Source organism: Myiozetetes cayanensis, unplaced genomic scaffold, assembly GCF_022539395.1.
Source record: "Myiozetetes cayanensis isolate MyiCay16 unplaced genomic scaffold, myiCay2020 scf7, whole genome shotgun sequence".
Classification (NCBI taxonomy): domain Eukaryota; kingdom Metazoa; phylum Chordata; class Aves; order Passeriformes; family Tyrannidae; genus Myiozetetes; species Myiozetetes cayanensis.
In genome coordinates this window covers 41,852,904-41,875,376 of record NW_026087964.1, presented here as the reverse complement: position 1 = coordinate 41,875,376, position 22,473 = coordinate 41,852,904, and the positions used below count along the sequence as shown (strand labels likewise).

At 39.3% G+C, this 22,473-nt stretch overlaps 1 protein-coding gene across 2 annotated transcripts in view; it reads right to left on the bottom strand.

Moving 5' to 3' along the window:
- SH3D19 (SH3 domain containing 19) overlaps positions 1-22,473 on the bottom strand; it is an 85,887-nt gene that overhangs the window by 26,521 nt on the left and 36,893 nt on the right. Inside the window, exons 3-8 of one of the 2 annotated variants that reach the window (XM_050338690.1) lie at positions 15,180-15,220; positions 9,048-9,088; positions 8,062-8,104; positions 6,728-6,875; positions 6,297-6,498; positions 4,722-5,714 (exon numbers count right to left, since the gene is read on the bottom strand). In XM_050338690.1, coding sequence (XP_050194647.1) covers positions 4,722-5,714; positions 6,297-6,498; positions 6,728-6,875; positions 8,062-8,104; positions 9,048-9,063 — 1,402 coding nt within the window. In that variant the 5' untranslated portion in view covers positions 9,064-9,088; positions 15,180-15,220. The remainder of the gene's footprint in view (positions 1-4,721; positions 5,715-6,296; positions 6,499-6,727; positions 6,876-8,061; positions 8,105-9,047; positions 9,089-15,179; positions 15,221-22,473) is intronic. The other variant, XM_050338688.1, reaches the window with a different exon arrangement.

Sequence of the window (22,473 nt, the reverse complement as noted above, 5' to 3'; positions counted from 1 at the left end):
CCTCCAAATTACCCTGGAGATTAAGAAACACAGCCTTGTCCATTCTTGCTAGGTGAATAAATGGTTGTTCACTGGCAAGAGATTCAAGTGCCCCAAAACAGGCAAGCTGGAAATTTCCAAAGCAGGTAACAGAAAGCAGTAGGTCAGACAACATCTTTTTTTATTGAAAATGTGAAGGACAAGGTAATTTATAATATTGTTTAAAATACCTATATACTCTCTTGCAAGAATCTCATGTTTCCAGCAAAGGAAAAAAATAGTTTTATTTGTAAACATTTCTTTTAAATAAGTATATTATTGTTCTATAACAAACTTTCTGATCAAAGGATATCTGCATTTTAAGTGTTATTGTTAAATAAACAAATTACCAGAGAAAACAGATTTTATTAAGAACATTATTACTTGTGTGTTACCACTTAACAGCATCTATAGACCCAGAACTCAAAACCAAATTCATCTGCATTTGACAACTTAAAGGGCTCCTCATCTATTATGTAGCTATGATTTAAAAACCTTATTTGTTTCCCAAACCTACATATAAGGCCCTCTCCTGTGGTAACAGTGGAGTCCCCTTCAAGGTTCTTGAAGGCTCCAATTTATGTTTACTAAGCTAACATCTGTAGTGACTGAAGAGTTAATGGATGCTTGTTGCCACTTCTGCTGGAGACTGCCAACCCTGCAGCAAAACCAGCCAGGACACAACACAGACCTGAATCTCCACTACTCCACCTCACAGCAGCATGTCTTCAGGTAAATCTGTTTTTATAAAGAGGTTTAAGCCAAAGAGCAGATTAAAATGGATGAAACAGCTCATTCTTCTCTGGTGGTGATACTTTTGGCAGTAAGTAAAAAATCAGACAGGTGTCTTTAATATAACCACAATAAGAGTCATCAGATGTAATGCAGCAGACTTTAAGAGAAGCTGCATTATTTTGAAGATATGTCTAGACTAATCTACCAGTTAGAACTATTTCAGTTCTTTTCTGTTTTTCTTTTCCTTCCTGAGGAAGCAATTAAAATCAAGCAGCTGGGCAATATCCCCACAGCAGACAAATCTGGAGTTACTAAAGCAGCAGTTTTTCTGAATTGTCTATAATGTCACACAAATGCCACCATTCATGCCACAAGAAGGAACAATACACATAAATGGATAGCAGCACTGGTTTGGTTGGGGTTTTTTTCACCCTGCAGGCAGAAACGAACCTTTATACTATGATATAACAGACAGACAGACAGATAGATAAGACAATTAAGAAATGCAGTAGTTGTACTACTGTTCAAACTGAATCTAATGAAGCTATCAAAATGTGAGCTGTCTCCTGCTGGTAACGTAAGGCTCTTTCTGAACTACTTTTCAAAGAATTTGGTTTAAATTGACTTCTGATATGTCAGCACAGAGCAATTAGTGAATTATTTGCTGTTTTAAAGAGAAGGAAACATAGCTCTCCCCATGCGAAAAGGAAGAAAAACATTCTAGCAAGATTACCTCCAGTTTTAATTAAAATGTGCACTTTAAATGCACAGTTATTTTATTTTCTTTGTCCAAAACACACATTGGCAGAACACTCAGCAAGCAGGTACACTACATGCTTTGACATAGCAATTAATACAAATTACAAGTAAAATCACAGAATCATAGAGTCAACCGGGTTGGAAAAGACCTCCGAGATCATGAAGTCCAGTGCTTGATATGGGTCTTCTGAAGCCATGAATTTACACTTGGTTAAACTTGCACTAGCATTTAATTTCCAAGCCTCTGTAAAAATGGGTAAGTGAGAAGAGAGCCCACCTGGCAGATTACCAAAACTTTTAACCTTCAGGAACTGCACAAATCCCTGTTATCAGCTATAAAAAAAATGCAAAAATGCTCCAAAATATCACAACCATCATCCAAGCATTAGAACCTCAAGATGTAGAGTCCCAAACAGATCCCTTCACATTCTAAATGACTGACTTGAATAGAAGTAACTTCATTAGGATACAAATGACTTTGAACATTATTTCTGGCCTTTGAGTCCAAAATTATGACATTTAAAACTGGCATTAATTTTGGCTGATGACAAAGCAGTTCTACAGATTTCATGTAGACTGACTTCTCCTTTCTGGGACTTCTCTTGGGCCAGCATCAGAGACATGAGCTGGATGCAAGATTCTGCCACAGTTCACCTCTAAAAATAAAATCATTACTGTTTGGATAAGGGTAAATTCACTCTAGCAACAGCTGTGCTGTTGGAGATGCTGTCAAACACTGATGAAACCCATGGGATTGCCTGAGGTAAACTTGAAAGAGAATCATCCAGTGAGCTTAAACTACCAATTAAACACTGACAGTTAAACTGGTGAAACTATAAACTGTTTTGTTGTCAACACTGTTGATATTAGCACATACATGGAATTCAAATATTTTCCATTACTGTGGAGATGGTAGCCTTCTGCTAAGAGGAAGCTGATGTCTTATGTCAGTCAACTAAATTGCTGTGGAGACTCTGAATTTGTTTTGCCTGTTTCACCTTTTCATTCATATGCTCACTTCAACTTCTGTGCCCTTCTCATCAACTCAACATTTCACCTTCTTACTTCCACACAAGCGTTAGCAGCAGCAGCAGCAGCGATTGATCCGTCCAGTTCCATTTGCATTAGTCTAAGTATCAGACTTGGTTGTGCTGTAGCAGGAAAAACGAAGCTTTGGGAACGCTGCAATCTGTGGTGTAACACTGGCTCTTTGACCAAAAAGATGTTGGTGCTTGGTTTCAAACACCACTGCATAAAAGCCTTCTTCCTTTCCTAGGGTTGCCATAACAACAAGCAGAGCGCTGTCATTTTGCTAAGTAATGACAGTGACAAATATGTAAGAAATGCAAAGGTCTGGGGAACCGGGAGCAAGATTAGAGCTACTCTTCCTGCCTTCACAAAACATTTCACTGTGGATTCTTGCAAATCCTAAGCTGTTCCTATGGGAACATGAGAAATAGCTAGTGTTAGTGCTCTGTGTTGCCTCATTTTCAGAGAACCAGTGTTGTTCTTGTGGATGCTCTGTCAAGGTGTTGCACAATACATGATCTTGAGCTCACAAATGCCAGCAGAAATCTGGAATTAATCCTAATTTTACAGTGAAATAAAGTGATAATGCTATCAGACCTTTTTCTCTTTAGTAGGCAAGAAGTGATTATAGCAAAGATGACATTTTACTAAATGAATAAAATCACAGACAGGTGACTCAAGAAGTCAGGAAACTATTATTCGAATAATCCCTCTGTTAACCATGAGAATGGAAAGCATTTTATTCTTAATTAAATCAAGAATAACACCTAGGACACCAACCAGAAAGAGTGACATTCTTACTACTTCATCATGAAAGTTGTTTTTTTTCCAAGTGATTTTCATTTGTGATCACTGTCTCTGATTTAATAGAAGAATTAATGTTTAATAACAAAATGCTCATGGGTTGACATAAGGGCAGGGAGAGATCACTCACCAGCTGCTGTCATGGGCAAAACAGACTCAACTTGGGGAAAAGTTACTTGAATTTATTACCAATGAAATCAGAGTAGGATAATGAGAAATAAACTCAAATCTTAAAAACACCTTCCCCCACCCCTCCCTTCTTCCTGGTCTCAATTTCTCCCACAATTTTCTCTACCTCCCCTCCCAGTGGGACAGGAATGGGGCTGTGGTCAGCTCATCACAGACTCTCTCTGCTGCTCCTTCTTCCTCCTCAGAGAGAGGACTCCTCACGTTCTTTCCCTGCTCCAGCTTGGAGTCTCTCCTGCTCTGTTGGACATGGGGGAAGATTCTAGCAGCTTCTCAGAAAAGCCATCCCTGAAGCCTCCCACTACCAAATCCTTGCCATGCAAACCCAATAGATGAGGGTAAAAAAAAAAAAAAAAGATTAAAAATCACTGCTAATTTCTAAACATGTATTTTGTATGACAGACCCCCTGCTCTAAAATAGAACTCTCCCTGGGTTGCAATGGGGTTGGTAAGCTAAATCAGGACATAGCTGAATATCAAGAGAGTAAAACCTATTGCTATAAGATTTAATGATAGCCCAACACCCACTTGTGTCTTAAACTACCTAAAATAGCATTAAAAAATCAACCCAACTGCTTAGTGGTATCAAACAAGGTTTATGAACAGGGATGTAGCTGTAGTAACTGATCCTTCCACATGAAGTAATTATTTTCATTTATTAGAAAAAAACTGAAGTTGCATAACAAGCACATAGTCATGTGACAAGACAGAAAGACAGGACAGAGAAATGAGTAGGGACTGGTGACACAGACAGAGTATCCCAGTATATTTGATCAGAAGTTTCCCTAAATACCACAAACATTGCTGCTTCTCCTGACAACTAGTTCTACAGAACTTCAGGCACTTAAATAAATTAGTCAGATTAGACAGCAAGAGATAAGACGTCCCAAGTTCCCCACAGAAAATTGTGATACGTTCTAGAGGTGACATCTGGCATATAACATCAAGTCTTTAATCATTATTTTAATAATCACATAATAAATCCAGCAGACAAGTTCTGAGATCTATATAGCCTTAAAACCTTCCGAGTCTCAAAATCCAAGTAATTTCATAGTGATCTTGACATAATGGAAAACTGAAAGTTTCATGCACACACATAAACCCCATCAAGACATGCAGACATAACACACACAGGATCACATACCTGCAAAGAGTAACCACAGTGAACATTTAAAAAATTTTTTTCTTACCTGCTGCTGTTTCAGAACTGATGCTATCTTTAGCTACACAAGCTGGACTTAGGGGCAAAACATCATCATCAAAACTGATCAGATCTCCTTCCACATCTAGTTTATTCTGCAAAGCAGGTGCTGAGGAGTTGGCTGCAGGTGATAATTCCCCCAGAGACTTTCCAACTTTTTCTTCAGCAGATGCAGCAGCTCCTGAAGGAGCAGCAATCGGTTTTAGTGAGGCCAAAGACAGGGCAGGATTTTCTGCATAACATGACTTTTTAGGAACGAGAGGCCTTGGAGCAGGAACAGGAAATCTCTTTTGTCCATCACTACTTTCTGCAACCCATCCACTCCTTGCATCAAGAAAATCACTACTGCTACTTTTAACAAGGCCAGGTTTTGGCTTCTTTGGCAGTTCAGGTTTGGTTCCAACAATACTCCCAACTACTTCAGGCTGAGGTTGCAATTCCTTGGAAGCTGTTGATTTGCTTTCGGTCCACACATCCCAATCTTCTGAAATTCTGCTTACCCCTGGCTTTGGAGCAACTACTGGCTTCTTTGCAGTAACGGACCTTGGGGTGAATGAACGAGGGGCAATTTCTGGCTTTTTTGCTAATCCTGAGGTATCATTAGTTCCTTGGGATTCGAAAACTTTGATCCTTGAAACAATACTATTTTGGCTCTTTTCTGTACTCATGCTGTCCGTCACCAATTGATTGTCTAGTAAGCTGTCATCTGAAAGAGGTGACTGCTCAACGGCAGGTTGCTGCCGTTTTGTGGTGGGCTGGTTTACTTCTTCGCCATTGTCTGTCCTACTGTCAGTACTTTTGACCACAGGTCTGAGATTGCTTCTTGATCTTGGCTTTGGCACAGGACATATCACAGCATTGGGATTTTCTTGGCACCTCTGACCTTCAGGATTTTCAAAGACTATTAAAGGATTCTCATTTTCTGAAGGAGACTTAATCAGGAGAGACGCAGAAGGCCTAGGAGGTTTAAGAGGACTCTGCCCTGCTAACACAAAAGGTTTCAGTTACCTCTTCCAGAACACTTTATTTATGTTATGGTTTGACAGCCATCAGGATGGTCACCATGATGGTTTTCATTCAGAACTTACTGATGCTTGTGAAAATGCAGTGCTCTTTCTAAAAAGATGCATGAACAAATATACGAACTGCTAGGAATAAGCTGAAGATTGCTGAAATGCATGGTATCTACATGTTGTAAGTTCAAAACTACTTGTAAACTTGTAGCACTGAGTGGTCTGCAAACAACAACTAGACCAAAGAAGAGCACAATAACTTCCCCAGCTAGGTTTATGCACTTTTCAGTCCGAATGAATGTACGACAGTGCTGCTATTTTGGTTGGATATCTGAGCTCCTCTGGGCCCAAAACTCTGACTGCAATTATGGCTGAATTGAACAAAACTTAAGATTTAATTATAGTCTAAATGCAATGGTAACTCTTCAGAAGAGAGGATTTCTACAGAAATTCAATTGCTATTCATATTAAATGCTGCACAGACCAATAATACAGAACATTGAGGAGACAGACCAAGCTTTCCATTAAGGAGAAATCCAAACCAGTCTCACCTCGACAGCCTGCAGATTCCCAGTGTGTAGGCACACTAGTTTTTACATTACTTCCTGGCAAATGGTTGATTAGTTCCTCTGGAAAGTCAGTTTGTGTTGCAGAAGTAGTGGTATGTCTAGGAGCAGCTGCATTATTGTTATTTGTTGTATTGACTTGCACTTGATTGATTTCTTTTATCACCTGCTCATATGACGGTGGAAGCTACAGAACAGACAAATATTAATGTATACCCAGATATGATCCTTTAAAAAAAAGAGGCAGCATATAAATTTAAAAATACTAAATTAACATATGCAGAGGAAAAGAACATTGCCATAGTCTTCTATTCAATGTGATGAAAGCCTAAGCAAGCAAAAACTCTATTCCTCTCTGACTTAATTTTCTTTTTACCTTTGTAAATCAAACACATCTCATGTAAATTCACACTCACCTCAGCTGGAATACGTTCATTTCTCCTCCACTGAGCATGAGATGAAGCAGAAGGGAATCCTAATCCCTGAGGAGTGACAGGGCTTGCACCTGGAAACCAGGAGGATGGCCGGAGGGGTTCAGCAGCAACTATTGTAATTTCGGGACGCCTGGAAATGAAGGCAAAGGGGAATAATGACCTAAAACATTTTAAACCAGTTCTTTTAAGTACAAAACTCCAAGGTTTTCTCTTCATGGGAAATCAAAATAGCACAGGCCTTTTTGATTTAACCAAAGATGTTTTTCCGTGACTTAAAAGCAACTTACCTGACCTTTCTAACAAACACACTTAGGCTTCTATTCAAAGCACCTAATTAAATGCCTAAGCCAGAAAGTAGGTTTATTGGCTTCAGTGAAATAATTTACATGCTTAAAGTACTTAAACACAAGTGTAACTCAATTAGATGGCAGAAGTCTTAGTCTTCACGGGATAATAAGAAGCAATCATGTGCTTGCCCTTAGCCTGCTACAGTGTGAAAACAGTAGGGTAGTTAAAACTGCTTCTGGCTGGCTACCTAAAAACTTGTGTATCCTCAGACCTCAAGGGAAACCTCTCACCGTGCTGAAGTGGGGCAGAGGAAGCCTCATGAAGCCTTTGGGACAGGGCCTATTTGCTTACAGCATTGAGTACACCAGGGACTTCCGTGACAGTGAAGGCCCCATAGGTACTACCCCTGGTTTATTACTGTACCAGCTGCTTTAGAGCACAAGCTGCAGGGATGGCCCACGTTCCCAGACCGTGGCTCCCAGAGCACCACTGATCCAGCTGGAGTCTCACACAACATACACTTTGAAAAGGGAGTTTTGCGAGTAGATGACGCATCTGCTTACAGAAGGGTCTGCCTGCTGACAGAAATAAACCTGCAGAAGCGTAACTTCTAAAACTATTGTAAAATTAACTAAAAAAGAAGAGGGGTACAGTTCCTTCACATCTAAAATAATGGCAGACTCAGTTCACCAGCTATCCAGGCTGGTGACCTCCTTTCTCAGTGCCCTTTGAGAAACTGAAAGGAAGCCTGAAAGTGTGCTTATTTTCATTGTGAAGTGATCCTGTAAATAGATGTCAGGAAAACAGTTCTGCAGAGGTTTGATGGTTGGTTGCATTCTCTTTTTGAAGACACGTAAAAAAGTTGATGAGAAAACTCCTCAAGCTCTTGACCTACCTTGTGCTTAAGAATCACGGTATTTCTATTTTCTTCCAAGTCTATTTTATTTTTAAACACACTAAGGATAGAGAAAAGGAAAAAAAAATAAACTAGAGGAGACCTAATTTCAATATAAATAACAGCATCATACCTTCTATCCCTCTGTTGTTCACTATGGCTAGAGGTCCGAGAAGCTATTTAAAGAAAAGAAACAGAAGTTTTGAAAAGGTTAAAATACACCGTCACAGCAACATAACAAGCCTAATAGCAGAGCCTTTACCAATCCACAATCAACGAAATGGAGAACACAGAGCATCTGATCATAAATTCCAGATTTTAAGAGTGGCCAAGTTTAAAAAAAAAAATTATTTGCATTAAATATGAGAAGCTTTTAACAGGTTTAGGGTGCAGTTTCATAATCATTTAAAGTCACTCCATGTCCAAGTTACCACCAAGAGAGATCGTCCTGTCCCCTGTATTCTTCCTTGCCCCATGTTCTCACATTCTGCACTGTGGGTAACCCTAGAGCTGAAACTTTTTTTTTCCTTAGTTAAAACAATATATGAATAAAGCAACAAGAAGGGTTAAACATATCTGACTTTTCCTTTTGATGGATCATTTCTGAGATGTCCTCTTTAATCTTTTTTTAATGTCTCTTTCTGTTTGTTTTTATAGATGGGAAAGGCACTGAGGCACAGAACCTAAGAAGGTATTTCACCCTCCTTTATATAAAAAGAAAAAATTAAATGTTCCCAGCTAGATATTTGCTAAAGTTTAATCACTTGTTGATTAAAAGTTAGAAATATTTATCTTTTTTTTTCAAACTGTGTGTTTTAAATTACATAAACCAAGCAAATCCTGAGGTCTTAATTTTTCTGGTTTTGCCACATTTACATTCAAATAATTTTTTTTTTTTTAATGGCCACAATATATTTTCATTTGGATTTCCTTAGAGAGAAAAGAAAATGATCCAAGGGACAAATTTTTGCATAGCCAGTGCAATTCAGGAAGTGGTAGAATCTCATTGTGCAACAGCCGACATTCTGCTGTCCCTGTCCCGTGCCATCACAGCACCATTAGCCGAAATCAGCCAAGCACACTTGATCCAACAGTCGCACAGTGTCGTGTCACACATACCTCTTCGAGAGCGCATTTTGGATGAGCGCTATTCATGAGTGCTAAAGGAAAAAAAGAAGGGGTTACAGAAGACAAAGAGGAGGTGAAGGAGAACAAACCAAGGCCTCAGAGTGCCAGAAACCATGATCAGATGGGTTAGTCATGCAAGGATAGTGCATGTGCCAGTGTTGCAAGGAGCCAACTGTAACGCCTATTAACAAATAGTGTCTTAAAAATGAAAATAAAATTAGATTTTATTTCTAGCTACGGCCAATTTTAACGATGTCTGTTCAGAAGTTTCCCTTGCAATAAATTAACCATAAAGACTATAAACGAACATGGAAATGTCCACTGGATGGCTCAACAAGAAACTACCGTAGGAATGAGGAGAGGGAAATCAAATCTCTTTGAATGCTCTTTTAGCTTAAAACCATGGTTTATTTGGGTCTGCCCCTTCCACCTTCCAAAAATAATGGTTTACACTGAGGAGTTGAAACAGATGCAAAAAAGTCTGGGATCCTAAAATTTATACTCTCACCTATCAAAGAGATATGGGCAGGCAAGTTGAAATCAGTAAGAAGCACATCTCAAACTTTTAGGTTTGACTGCACATCTTCTAAACGAGTTCTGTAAAAATTGTTTGGCTAAGATAAGTAAATATAAATCCCCTACACCTCACCTTCACTTTCTTCTTCAGAGATCTTAACACAGCACTGTTCTAGAACACACATTGGAAGAAAAAAACTCAAACTGAATCAAACCAATCAAACCCAAGATTACTTTTGAAAAGAGGATGGAAGAAAGTGTTCATTTGGTAAATGTATTCAATACAAAGGCTTGGGTTATAGCTGCACTACAATGATAAGGGCATGAGAAATAAAAGCTAATTACTGAGGAATGTAAAACTGAATTGATAAACCTGTCACCTTATTTCATTATTTCTTCATTTCTTAATAAACTGTACATGCTGTTTTCTCCTGTGAGATTCTAAATGTGCTTCTATTTATCAAAATTGCTAAAACAAATAGGAAAAACCTAAAAGCAGTTTGAAATACCTTTTTCGTTTCTTAACACAGGTCCAAAAAAATGCAGTGAGGTATTTATGTAATCCATCAAACTCCAAATTTTAAGTGAAAACAACACATTGACAATATTTATATAAAACAACTTTACTAGTAGATATAAATACATCTCTTTAAAAGGACTAATATCCAAGCCATCACATACGTTTTCAGAATGTGCTCATTCTGCTTGGGGAAAAAAAAATCTCCCAGGCATTTATGGAATCAAGTTACTTCCATGTATATAAACATTTAATATAAACATTTATTTTTTAATGAGACTGACAAAGTTCTTCCCTCCATCCATCAACATCTCCTCTCTTTTTGCAGTTACATTCTTTTTACAAAACACACTTTTAGAACATGGTTTTTTTTGGAAGCTCTTTAGAGGATTTAAATCCACAGTAGAAGCAGAGGTGAAATCTACTGCATCTTCTGCTCTCAGGTATTCCACAAATGCTAGACAAAAGACAGTATAAAACATTCCTTGTCCTTAGACTTGCAGGGGGTTTATTCTCTTAGCATTTCAAACAAAAGAATTTAAATTAAAATGTGTATGAAAGAAGACATGAATTGTTAAAATATGGTACACATCTGAGTTAAAAACACAAGAGAAAAAACAGCAGCTATTTTTCTGGCCTTGTGGTCTTTCAATCTTCTAAGTCTATTCTTCATTCTCTTTGTGGATTGCCTCGAAAAATCATGCTACTAATTTTTGCCTCATATTTCAAATTATGACAGCTTTAAGATTTGAAAAACCTTCCTTCCATCAGGGGAGTCAATGGACATGTATTTCAGTGCTGGTTTGTACACCAGTGACTGAAAACAACTGGATTCTCAACTTCTACACTAAGAAATGCTCAGAGTGAGAACTATTGACCTTTCTAGAAGATTATGCTTAGGGCTATTTAAATAAAAGGTAAGCAAAGAAATTACAGAAAGGGTGGGAGAGAAAAATCTCAGTGCATAAAATCCCCACTTCTTCACCTTATAACTTTTTTGGTCTTGGATGGAAAAACCCCAAACAAATCAACCCATAACATTGTCAATATTTATTTCTGGTAGTGTCAATGATGCACTTTATTAGTTAGTGTCAATGAGGCACCTAAATGTGTTTAACCTAGCATAATAGGATTCAAACAAGGATTAATGGTAATACTGTAAATAGAGGCCAGATCAGCGACTTACAGATTCATCTTTTGTACATATTTCTTACAAGCACTACTTAGTAGGCTTTTATCCATTATTTTAAAAAGTGCAGAGGTAAAGGGTACACTATTTCTGCTGTATACTTAACATTTCAAATATTTTTCCTCCACTCTTTCTTCTCTGGGCCCTACTGTTCAAGTGCAGTTACTATGTCACTCATATCTGAAACACATAAAAATTATGGTGCAGGGGGGCATTTTAAGCAATGGGATCAAAATGCCTGTGTAAGTACAACCACTGTTATACCACAAACCCATAAACTTTGATGCTACAGACAAGCTGGTGGCAACAGAAGTCTGACAAGCAGATTTGAGCCTTTGGAAAAGAGCTGAGCTAGAATTTACAGTATTTCAGGCAACTTTTTACGGCAATATAGAGGCAACTGAAGATAATTCACGGATTTGCTCAGAGGTAACGTTCTGCTGAGAGCTTTGAGTGCTTCCACAATATGTACATGGCACAACAATATTTGCATGCTTCCTTTGAATAGCAAATCTCTATGAAATATTGAACAGTTTTGTCATTGCGGAGTGCTTTAAAAGCAAGTTTCATTTTGCATTAAAGATTGGAAACATAATCTCAAATAGCCCAAGTCTTTCTACAACAATGACGTGTGCTAATGTTTAAAACCACACCTTCTTTGAATTCTTTGTAACACCAGACTAGACATTTCCACCACTGATCCTATGAAATATCTAGTCTATTAGACTAAGAAGTTATTTATTTCCCTATATAAATGCCTAGGAATAAAGTTTATGCATTATAATATCACAAGGAGAGCCTCTAGAGTGGGCAAACTCTCCTTCCCTTCCCTACAAAGTTATCCACTTACAAGAGCTGACAGAAACAGTCCCATTCAAGAGGCCATGCTTGCAGTCTTTGCAGTATCAAAGTTGTTACATTGGCCACAGAGGTCCTTCTTCAGGAAACACTAAAAGGATCAGATGATTCTCAAGCCAGTAAAAAAAAATATTTGATTTTGCCCAAGATCTGATTAGACTATTTCTGTAGATGTGGAAGTTCAAACTAATTAAAATTTTTCATGCATCCTTGAACTAAGAGAGTTGAAGTTTTTTCTCCCAAACTCTTTCTTGGCACAAGGGGGAGGTCTTGTTCCTTTTCTCCTAGTTCTGTTTCCAGGCACCTCAGGGAAGTGTTAGGTTGTCTGATGTTAGAGCTGGGCTGATTTAATGCTTGGACATAGCTAAAGAGACGGAGATGCCCAATTCCCCTCCCAAACATGGATTTTTGTCCCCTCTTGAATGAATATTAGCACTCATATGACCACCACAGTAAGTTCAGAGTGTTAAATGAAAAAAATAAGCAATGTCTGTATGCCTTTTTTTCTGTTTAATCTCCTTTAACCTGCTCACCTTGGGCTCAGACCACCAGCAGCACACGGGAAGGAATGTGCCACACCCAGCAGCAGACTCTATATCCTACCTTTGCTTCCTGGCTCCAGTGCTTTGTGCAGCTTCAGGGAGGGAACTGATCAAAAAAATAACGTGGGGGGGTAACAGGGATTCCTCTTCCCACCCCCAGTGTGGTCCTATGCCCTTTTCACAGCTGATCTAACTGCTGGGCTCCAAGAGGCTGGCACTGCTGCTGAATAAAATCTTCATAACTACACCGTGTAGTTTCACTAAAATTGGACAATCATGATTTATTAAGGCACTTCACTCCTCCCTACACCTTTACTTGGGCCGTATGTTCCTGCCTCTGCACCATTCCCTGCACTATGCCAGCCCAAATGTTTGTGCAGATGGGGAAGAGAATGAGGTCACGGAATTGATCTGGTTGGGAAAATGTGGGAGCCAAAAGAACCTAGGAAGCCCCCAAGCAAAACAAACAAAAATGAAAAACAAACAAAACCCACAGCCAAAAATGGCTGCAAAACTGCCAAATGGAAAGCCACAGCCTCAGAGTGCATACAAGCTGTTACACGTCCTTCATTCAGCCACGTATTTGCTTAGGACAGAATGAGAATAGAGCAAGCCTACAGGTTATTCCAACACTTCAGGGTAAGAGACTTGCTTCTGTAGCCCTGTTCCTTAACAACACCCTGTTCTGGATGAGTGGAGAAGCGAGTGAAAACACTGTTCCCCTTTGTCTCACTGCTGCAGCACTTGGCTTGCCTCTCTTTACTTTCTTTGGCATTCTTGCGTATGTTGCTGTGCTGGCGTCAATGGAAATAGTTTCGCTGATTTCAGTGGGAGCTGGATTAAGTGGTGTGTCCTGGCCTTAGACCATCACTGAAAATCCCAAGATAACTTTTGAAGAGTTGAGATTAAAAGACTACTCCTGAGCAGTTCTCATGTTCACATACTTGCTTTTTTCAAGTTACATTGGGCTCTCTTCTTAATTCTATGGAACGACTGAACAACTGAAACACCATCTTTCTGTGCAGAGTTGTAGTCAGGGTGACAAAGGAAAATAAACCCTCCTCCTCTTCGGCCACAAGACAGAGACTTATCAATACAAAGTGATATACAGCATTGTCCACAGGGGGGAAAATTGAAACCCTGTATATACTTACCATGTTTCTTGAAAATTTGAGAATAACAACCCACAGAAGCTTTGATTAAGAAATAAAGATAGATTTCTAATTCCTTTAGGGAAATACACTTTTCCAGATAATACCACAGCTCTTCCAGATTAATGTCAAGGGGAGTTAGGAATTATTGCATCCATTTTAATTTAAGTCCATCCACAGGATTGGTTACTGGCATACAGAGAACTATAGTTTCATATGCAATGTCTTGCTATGTGCATGGATATTTTTTTTCTGGTTTATTATCTGAATAATTCACAGGGCACTTATATTTCATCATAGCTATTCACATAATAATATTAATAGGCAAATAGTACATGAGCCACAGCTTCCTGACTAGATTTTTACTTGATTATGCCTCAAAACAAAGTATCATTTGCTACTATATTTTCAAAAACACAGATATCAAATGCTTAATGATCTCCTAGATGGTGTCTCACTTAGGCAAGGAACTGGGGCTTAGGCAGTCTGAATCAATTTCTGACTCCACCACAAAAGGCCCTCTGTGATCTGGTGCTCTCTGTTTTCCAGTTTCCATCCACGGCAGCAACAGCACAGATAAAGTGTTGCATTTTAACTACAGCATCATGCAGACTTGCTCTGAGTAAAGCTTTCATGATGTCCTTTCACTACCTCCAATCTAATCCATACTGAGTCCCTGACTAATAGGTCCAGGAGAAACAGATCAGTAGTACATACACACTAATTTATTTTTCCCCATAGCAGAATCCTTAGGGTTGTTTCATTAATATGAAATTGGAGTCCTGGACAGAAAGGAAATAAAAATGAAAAGTGGGAAAAAGAAATAGCATAAAATACTTTGAAAGATGCAGCTAAAGAAATTCTCTGCCTGGAAATATCACGAGCAGGGAAAAGGGAAACAGTTAAATGATGAAATCAAGGAAGAAGAGTTTGGACTTTCATTCAAGATTTATAAACAATTTTTTGTTTTCCAAAATAAACCCATTACATGAGTATAATCCCATTCCCGGTACAGTAAATGAGCAGTTGCTGCAGATTTCTACTAAAATAAAACAATCTTCTGTTTTGTCAAGTGAACTAAAAATTGGGCACACGTCATCCAAACTCTTCAGATATGGATCACATCTGTGCACAGATGCATTAGTGGACAAATAAGAGAATGTTACTAACTGGAAATAAGGAATAGCCCATCAGCAAAGCAAAAAGATAGTCTAAAAACAAAAAGAGAAAGTAATTACAGTCCCCCAGAGCCTGCTAGCTACTTTGTTTTCACATACAAAGTTACTAAAAATGAAGATGTATCAAACTTACAATATTATAGTTTTCAAGAAAGAGGAAAAGTAGACTTACATCTCTTGATTGCTGCTCTTATGGATGACAAAGGTCCTTGGCTTAAAGGAGAAAAAAATTATTACAATGTGGTTAAATGTCTCAAAGAGGAAACAACTAAGTAACATCATGCAGAAACTCCCCGTATATTGTAAAGGGTTTGCCAAGCCCATTTTTCCCCTACGTTGTTATCCTCCAAAAACTTATCCAAAACTCCTGGAGTAAACAGCCATACCCAACCCCTTCTAATGAAAACCAGGTTACAGCTTCACTTCAAGACTCTGCAAAGTAGAAAGCCTATTATTAAATGCATTATTTCCTCTCACTTGTGTGTTGAAGTTCATGTTCTATTTTCTGTGGGCATGCATATTCGCAGATTATAAGCATTTAATGACTCAACATTCTCAGAAATAAATAAAACTTACAGAGCCAAGTAAAAATGTACAGCCTCTTTGCTAAATATTTTTAACAATTACTTAAAAACTTGTCTTCTCTTTTAGTTGAGATTGCATTTTTCAGTAATAACTTGGTGGGTGGGGTTAGACAGGAAAACAACATGACCAAAAATTTATTGATGTACAAGGATAGAAAAATGTTTCCTTTTGCCAACTCATCTGTTTTCTTGGTAAGACTAAGGTTTCCAATGCCTCTCTTCAGAATGCCTTATTTAACAGATACAGCAGTCCTTACTATTTTTGCAGGTAAAAATCAAATCTGAGTTTACCACTTTCAGAAATGTTGCTAACTTGAAGAAAGTGGTATTAATAATCCTCTACCTTCTGCAAAGCTAAAGAGGAGATTAAAAAAAAGCAAACACAACGAACAACTAGTTCAGAGAAAAAATGGAAAAAATGTGGTTTTTTTCCTCTTTTTCTTTCCTTTTTTTTTTTTTTTTTAACCACAAGGGGTAAAGAATACTTATTGGTGAGAAGCTTCTGGAAGTGCTGAATAGTCTTTTAAAAGCCTGAAAATAAATACACTATATCTGGTTCAAATTAATACAATATCCTAATTACAACACAAAGGTATAGTAATGCAGCCTTTTCCAGAAACATTCTACCACCACCAGCCCTCATCAGCAGTAGAACAGCAGGAATGTTAGTACAGGGAAGGCATTAGCATTTTAACTCTGCTCTCCCTCTGCCTGCAGCAGGCAGTGCAGCACACCAACTCTGTCAGGGCTCAGTTTAGCTCCACATGCACACGATGGCTGCAGTTACTTCAGTGGGATGAAGAACAGGGGATTTGGAGCAGAGAAGAAAGAGACAGTCAAAAAGGATGTGGATGAAAAACGTCCTCCCTCTACAGTCATTCTGGAAACTAATTAGGACTCGAAATGAATGTTGCTCTGATTGAACTGTTTTCTGAAATAGTCTGGCTAGTCTAGGATAAACAATGCCTGTTTGTCTGGTTTCAGAAACAGTTCAAATGTGGCTTGGCCCCAATCCACACTGCTAGCAAAGCTGCATTAGAAAACATTTCTATCAGTCATATTTCACTGTGCATCCTCAGCAGAAAAGGATTCTAATTTTCCTTCAAAGTGCCCCATCATAATACAGCCTTATCTTTAAGGAACACTTTCAGTTTCGTGTCCCTCATGGATGTACCCCAGACTCCTTTTTTAATTCCTCGTATCTCAAGTCTCTTGCTTTTGGATGTTCATTTCTGAAGCTTTATGCTTCTGCTTTTATTTCTGTTTATAACTAAAATTTTTAGGGTTTTAATTTAATCATATTTAGTATCATACAGGAAGGACACTGAAGTCTGGTAACATGAATCTAAAATCTTCTAGAGCAGCAATAACTTTCTATACTCAGAATTCAAGATTTACCCAAGTTTTATAGGCAGAAATCAGAAAATCTATAAAGCATGCATATTCAAGTATCAGTAAGAATGAAAAGGAACGATTTAAGTTTCTTTCTTACACTAGCAAGTGCCCTTTGACCCACTGCAATTTGCCTCGGAATCTGATAAGCACTTTCATATACAAACAAGTATTTTTGGCTAGAAATCATAGGAGTCATCACGCAGACACAAGTTCAAGCTTTCCATGTGACATGAGGTCCATGAGGACCACAAGGATATAGAAATCATTTTTAAAATCAAAATGCAAAGAACAAAGACACAAAACCTCTCATGAAACCAACCTAGTGAAGTTGAAGCATGGATATATCAAGAGCAAGGCAGTTCAAGTATGCAACTATCTGTGTAATTTAGAACCTAGGATAACATGGTTCTGTTAGAAAATTTATGAGCTCACAGGCAAAACAAGCTGCTAACAGACACTTTTTCTTTTCCACTTTCCATTAACAGGTCACCCATCAACAACCTTTTGGCAAAGCACTACATTTCCTATCCCAAGGAGAGTCTGATTCACATCTAGCTTACAATTATTTAAACCCTTTAAAAACTTGGAAATGGGAGGGGATGCATTACTTTTTTTCCTCATGAAGCCCTGTGAAGGAACTGCAAACTTTATAGATTTGTTATATACTAAACCTCAGTAACTTAAATAAGATGCTGTTCTTGGGGCAACTGGTGATTTTGCCCATACCTTATGCTGAGCTAACCCTTTCCTGCTCCACAGGCAACAATTTCTGGACTCTTACCCTGTCTTGCAAAGAGAGAAGTGATAAGGTTGCTAATACCCGCCTCTGTTCCGCAGTTAACGACATGTTTTCTCTCAAGCCATCCAAATAATTAACATAACCAAATCAAATTTAATTCTCCTATTTGATGAGGTAGGAGTTGCACCAATTACTGTACTGCATGGTCCTCGCCTCTTTCCCACCTCCTCCTCCTCTCCAAAAGGCACAGCAATGAACCAGAGGGCAGAGAAAATCCTCACAAACACACATGCTGAGGAAAAAATTAATCCACATGGGACCAGGATCAGAGTCCTGGTCCCAGTGTGACTCCCCCAACAGACTTGAGGGGACAGTGGGCCAACAACTAGCCCCTAGGGGTGGGGGACAGCAGCTCCTCTGTCGCCCTGCAATGTACACAAGCAAAGTCCAAACTTATGCTGCTGGAAGAAAACAGTGCAGACAGCAGGAAGTTTCAGAGCATTTAAGACTCTGATAAACATTAGCTCCAACAACGCCACAGTCACATCTAATATGGAACAAGTAAAGATGCAAACTATTCCTTCATCCCCATCCCCCCCCCCCTTCCAAATTTAGCATGCAGCAGAGCAACTCTTCTGACATCTGCACATTTATCCTAGACCTTGCTCACCGTTAATTTAAGGCACAAACTTTGTTTCATTTCCAGCTGTGGTAGAAGCTCTGTTAAGCTTCCCCCCGCCAGCCCCTCAAAACCCACCTCTGTCCTTCGTGCACCCAGACAAACCCAGTCAGTAGGTTCAGAGGGGACCTGTAAGCTGCTGTGCCTGCTATGCTGAAAGTAGCTGGGTACTTAAAGTCAGCAGCAATATGAGAAGGGCCCCATGGGTCACCATGTCTGAAAGATAAAGGACCTGGAGTGGCGTGTTTGAAGCTGTTAAACACCTACTCCCTCTTCCTTAGCAGGCTTTACTCTGGGTTTCAAGGACGGGTTTTCTAAATATAAACACTTGAGGAAAACACTTCAAAAGCCTATTTTAGGTCTGTGTATTAGGGAAATAAATTTTCCACAAACTAGACTGGTCAAAGAGCTGTAAACTTTTTTTTTTTAGCAGAGTAAGTGCAATTATTGTGCATAAACCAGGGTCTCTCCCTCATTAGGGGGCTCTGCTTCGACACTTACTTGACTGAGCAGTCTCTCTCTTCAAACTCAATTCCCGTGTAGCTACAGTATTTCTCAAAGGCCCACTCCTGCAGGGTGACTCCTGACCCAACACAGCCACTGTGGGAGTGTCGCTCACCTCGACAGTCCCTGCAGAACTGAGGAGGGGAGGTGCTGTTAAAGTGGAATAAAGCTCAAATCACACAAGCACCTTGTCACTGAGTGAGCAGGCAGGGATTTGTGTCTGCCTGGAGCAGAACAGCTACCTAAGCAAAGAGGCCAGGAGGTTCTGGACTACCTTTTCACCCACCCGTCTTTCAGCTGTTTCCGGAGCAGCAGAGTCTCCAGCCCAGCCAAGGGCACCCCACAGACACATTCCTACTGGCTGGCTGACGGTGAGGCAGCTCTGCTGCTGAGTGCAAACAGGCAGAGGAGTGCTGGACTTTGCCTACCCCTGGAGAGCACAGGCAGGACTGGCAGGAGACTGCTCCCTCCCTGCCTATGAGCGTACCCACAAACACCTAGGGAAGGTCTCCCCAAGCTATCTACAGTCTTCTGCTCCACAGGCTGTGGTACTGCTTGGGATACAAAAGACTTCCCAAGCTACCATCCTGTCTCAGCATCTCTCCTTCATCTACTTCCACCACTCTCCTATTGGCTTGCATGGGATTCTCAGCAGGAATTGGGCAGTCCTCCATATTGCCTGCTCCCTTTATCAGAACCAGGACCTTTGGTTTATTTATCTAAACTGACATAATAATGAATATTCTACAGGAAAACTGACTGCACTGCTTTCAGACATCACTCTAGAAATACACAAAAGCCTGAAGGAAAAAAAAGAGCTAACAAAAAAATAATTAAAAAGAATGATCACTTGTTCTAAAATATTAATATTCTGAAGCATCTATTCCAAAGTCTCAAAATTTACCCTTTATGTCAAGTTATATGAAGGTTTCATACAGTATCAGTCCTTAGGTTCACATACCCATGTAAAAGTTCAATGTATTTCTAATTGTGATGGTTACTGACCCTGTCTTATATACACACACACAGAGCAGAAAGAACTAAAATGTTGCTATTTTTAATGTCTTGTGACTTCTTTGAATGTGAGCCAAGAATTTTAAAATAGCTAATGCTGAATCTACTGTGAAGCAAACCACTAGTTTAATAAAAGGCATCATATATTCCTCTCAGTTACTTTAGAAATCAAGCCATCTTTGTAACAGCCAGTGTACTACAGTGTAAAATTAAAAAAACTTATTAGAAGACATTATTCAAAATACAAAATGTTTAAAACGTCACCTAAATGATTTCACTGCAGACTGGGTCACAGAAAGATGTTAATAATTTTATAGCTAAATTGAGGGTGGTGCAAGAGAACAGATTTATCACCACTTGCACACCAAAGACAGATCTATTAGTTCAACCAAAAAAGCTCCTGAAGTGAGAACAGAAGGCTCACAACTATCCCAAATTCATGATGTGGGTGCAGTAGACAGAACTGTATTAATCCTGTGGATTAAATGAATCTACACTGAAAATGTACCCACATGATCAGCCCCTTCAATGCCTCCATTGCAGAGGAGCCCCAGTCCCCCAGCTGATATGTGTAAATTAGCTCACATGGCACATGGAGCCCAGGTGCAGTTTCCCCATTAGTGTAAGAGAAGCGGACACTGCACAGCCAGTAGTCCCACCTGCCCCAAGCTCACCATTTCCACCAGCTTTGTTTTGTTGGTGCTGGCGTGGTCGCAAGTCTGCTGGATCAGCCGTGTGATTTTGTTAACAACAAAGAATCCCATCCCAAATACCCTGATTAGTTTTCAAGCCAGACAGGCCAACTGCTCCAGCTGCCTGCAGAGCCACACAAGCATCAGGGTGGCACCAGAGGCAGGCCAGCAGCAGTCCTTGGGGTAAGCAGTTCAGCCTCTACTCACAAAAACAAACCTTAAGTCTATGGCTCTGCAGCTAATCCGACAGTAAATCACCAAATGCTGGTTATACCTCATGTCAGCTGTTCTCATCCTTCAATATCAGTGTATTACCAAAAAACTCTTTCATTTTTTTTTTCCCGTTAGTGTTGGTCATCCATATTGGCCCACTAAGAGATCAGATAGGCATTAGAAAAATAGTTGGCAGCAGCCTGGCACTACAGTGGTCTTTCTGTAAAATCAAGATGCACTTGCATGTTCTCCACTAAATCATGGGGTATTGCCATGGCCCTGTGGGTACATAGGAGGCTAATAAAGACCTAGTCACCTAAGAAATCACATGCTCAATAGTATGGATCTGGTAATCTAGGAAATTAAGACTTACCCTCACACAATTTTACTCCTCTCCTGAGTCCAGCCCCCAAGGTAAGTAATCCTGAACCAGTAATTAAGCCCAGCGACAGTTCAATCCTCATCAATATGCTGAGGATGTCTACTTCTGCATCACTTAATGAATGCTGCAACCACGACTTCCCACTGTCTGGACAAGTGAGGATGTAGTTAAGAAGCAGCTAAAATCCAGCTGCTCTGCTAATTAAAACAGCTCACGTTGATCAACATAGGGAAATTCTTCCAGGAATTGCTCTCTAGCTGTTTCTTCAACCACTTATTACATATTCATGTGCCTGTCACTGTCATACTTAGGGATTGTATTTCAGCAACTGAACCTTCAATTTTAAGGCAGAACACAGGCAGGAAGTCAAAGCAAATCATGGCAGCAGATGATAACATTTCACACTTCGATTCCCAGAGCAACCTAGAAGTCATGAGGTTACAACAGCTTCCACACTTAATAACCCAGCTTAGATCTTAAAGCTGAAACACCTCCCAAATTTTTTGTCAATCTGAGTCACTCAGCTCGTGTGCAGCCCGAACAAACTCCTTCCTGATCCAGAGCTACAGATATGCCAGCTAGATTTCTACGAGCATTTTCTTTAAGTCAACAGTCTGAGTTGAACTGCTCCTTGCCCCACTATGGTTGTACAAACACAACCATTTGAGAAAGGCAAATCCTTAGAGCATGATTCAGGTCATTCTCAGACTTCATCGGATATTGACTGATTCTAGCTCCCAATAAAATGTACATGACAAGAAGACTGCTGGCCTTCCCAGAACTGCTAAAAAGATTCCCAGCTATGCCATCTATCAACATATTTTTTACTCACTGCTGTGATAAGCCTGCTTGTATGTTTTGATTGAAATCAGTAAATAGTATTTACGCGTTAATAACAATTTAACCTTGGTAGTAAATAATTATAGCAGTAGAAAGCACCTATAATTGTAATAATAGCATAATAGCAATGTAGCACTGTAAATGTAAATGCAAGTATTACTGAATTGTCGTAGTGATAAGTGACAGGATATCTGGGCACAGACAGCAATATATTCAGACACAAAAGTAAGGGTTAAAAAATGGATGGGAAGAACTGTCTCTTTTAGATACAACAATTTAGCTGTAAACTGCAGCTTCTTCTGATGGAAATTCTTTATCATTAAAAGTCTTATGTAGTTTCTGCATTTGAACATGGGGAAAGATGACAGTGCCCTACTTCTTCAGTTAAAGAGTACAAATCAGAGCTTACTTCTGAAGAATGGTG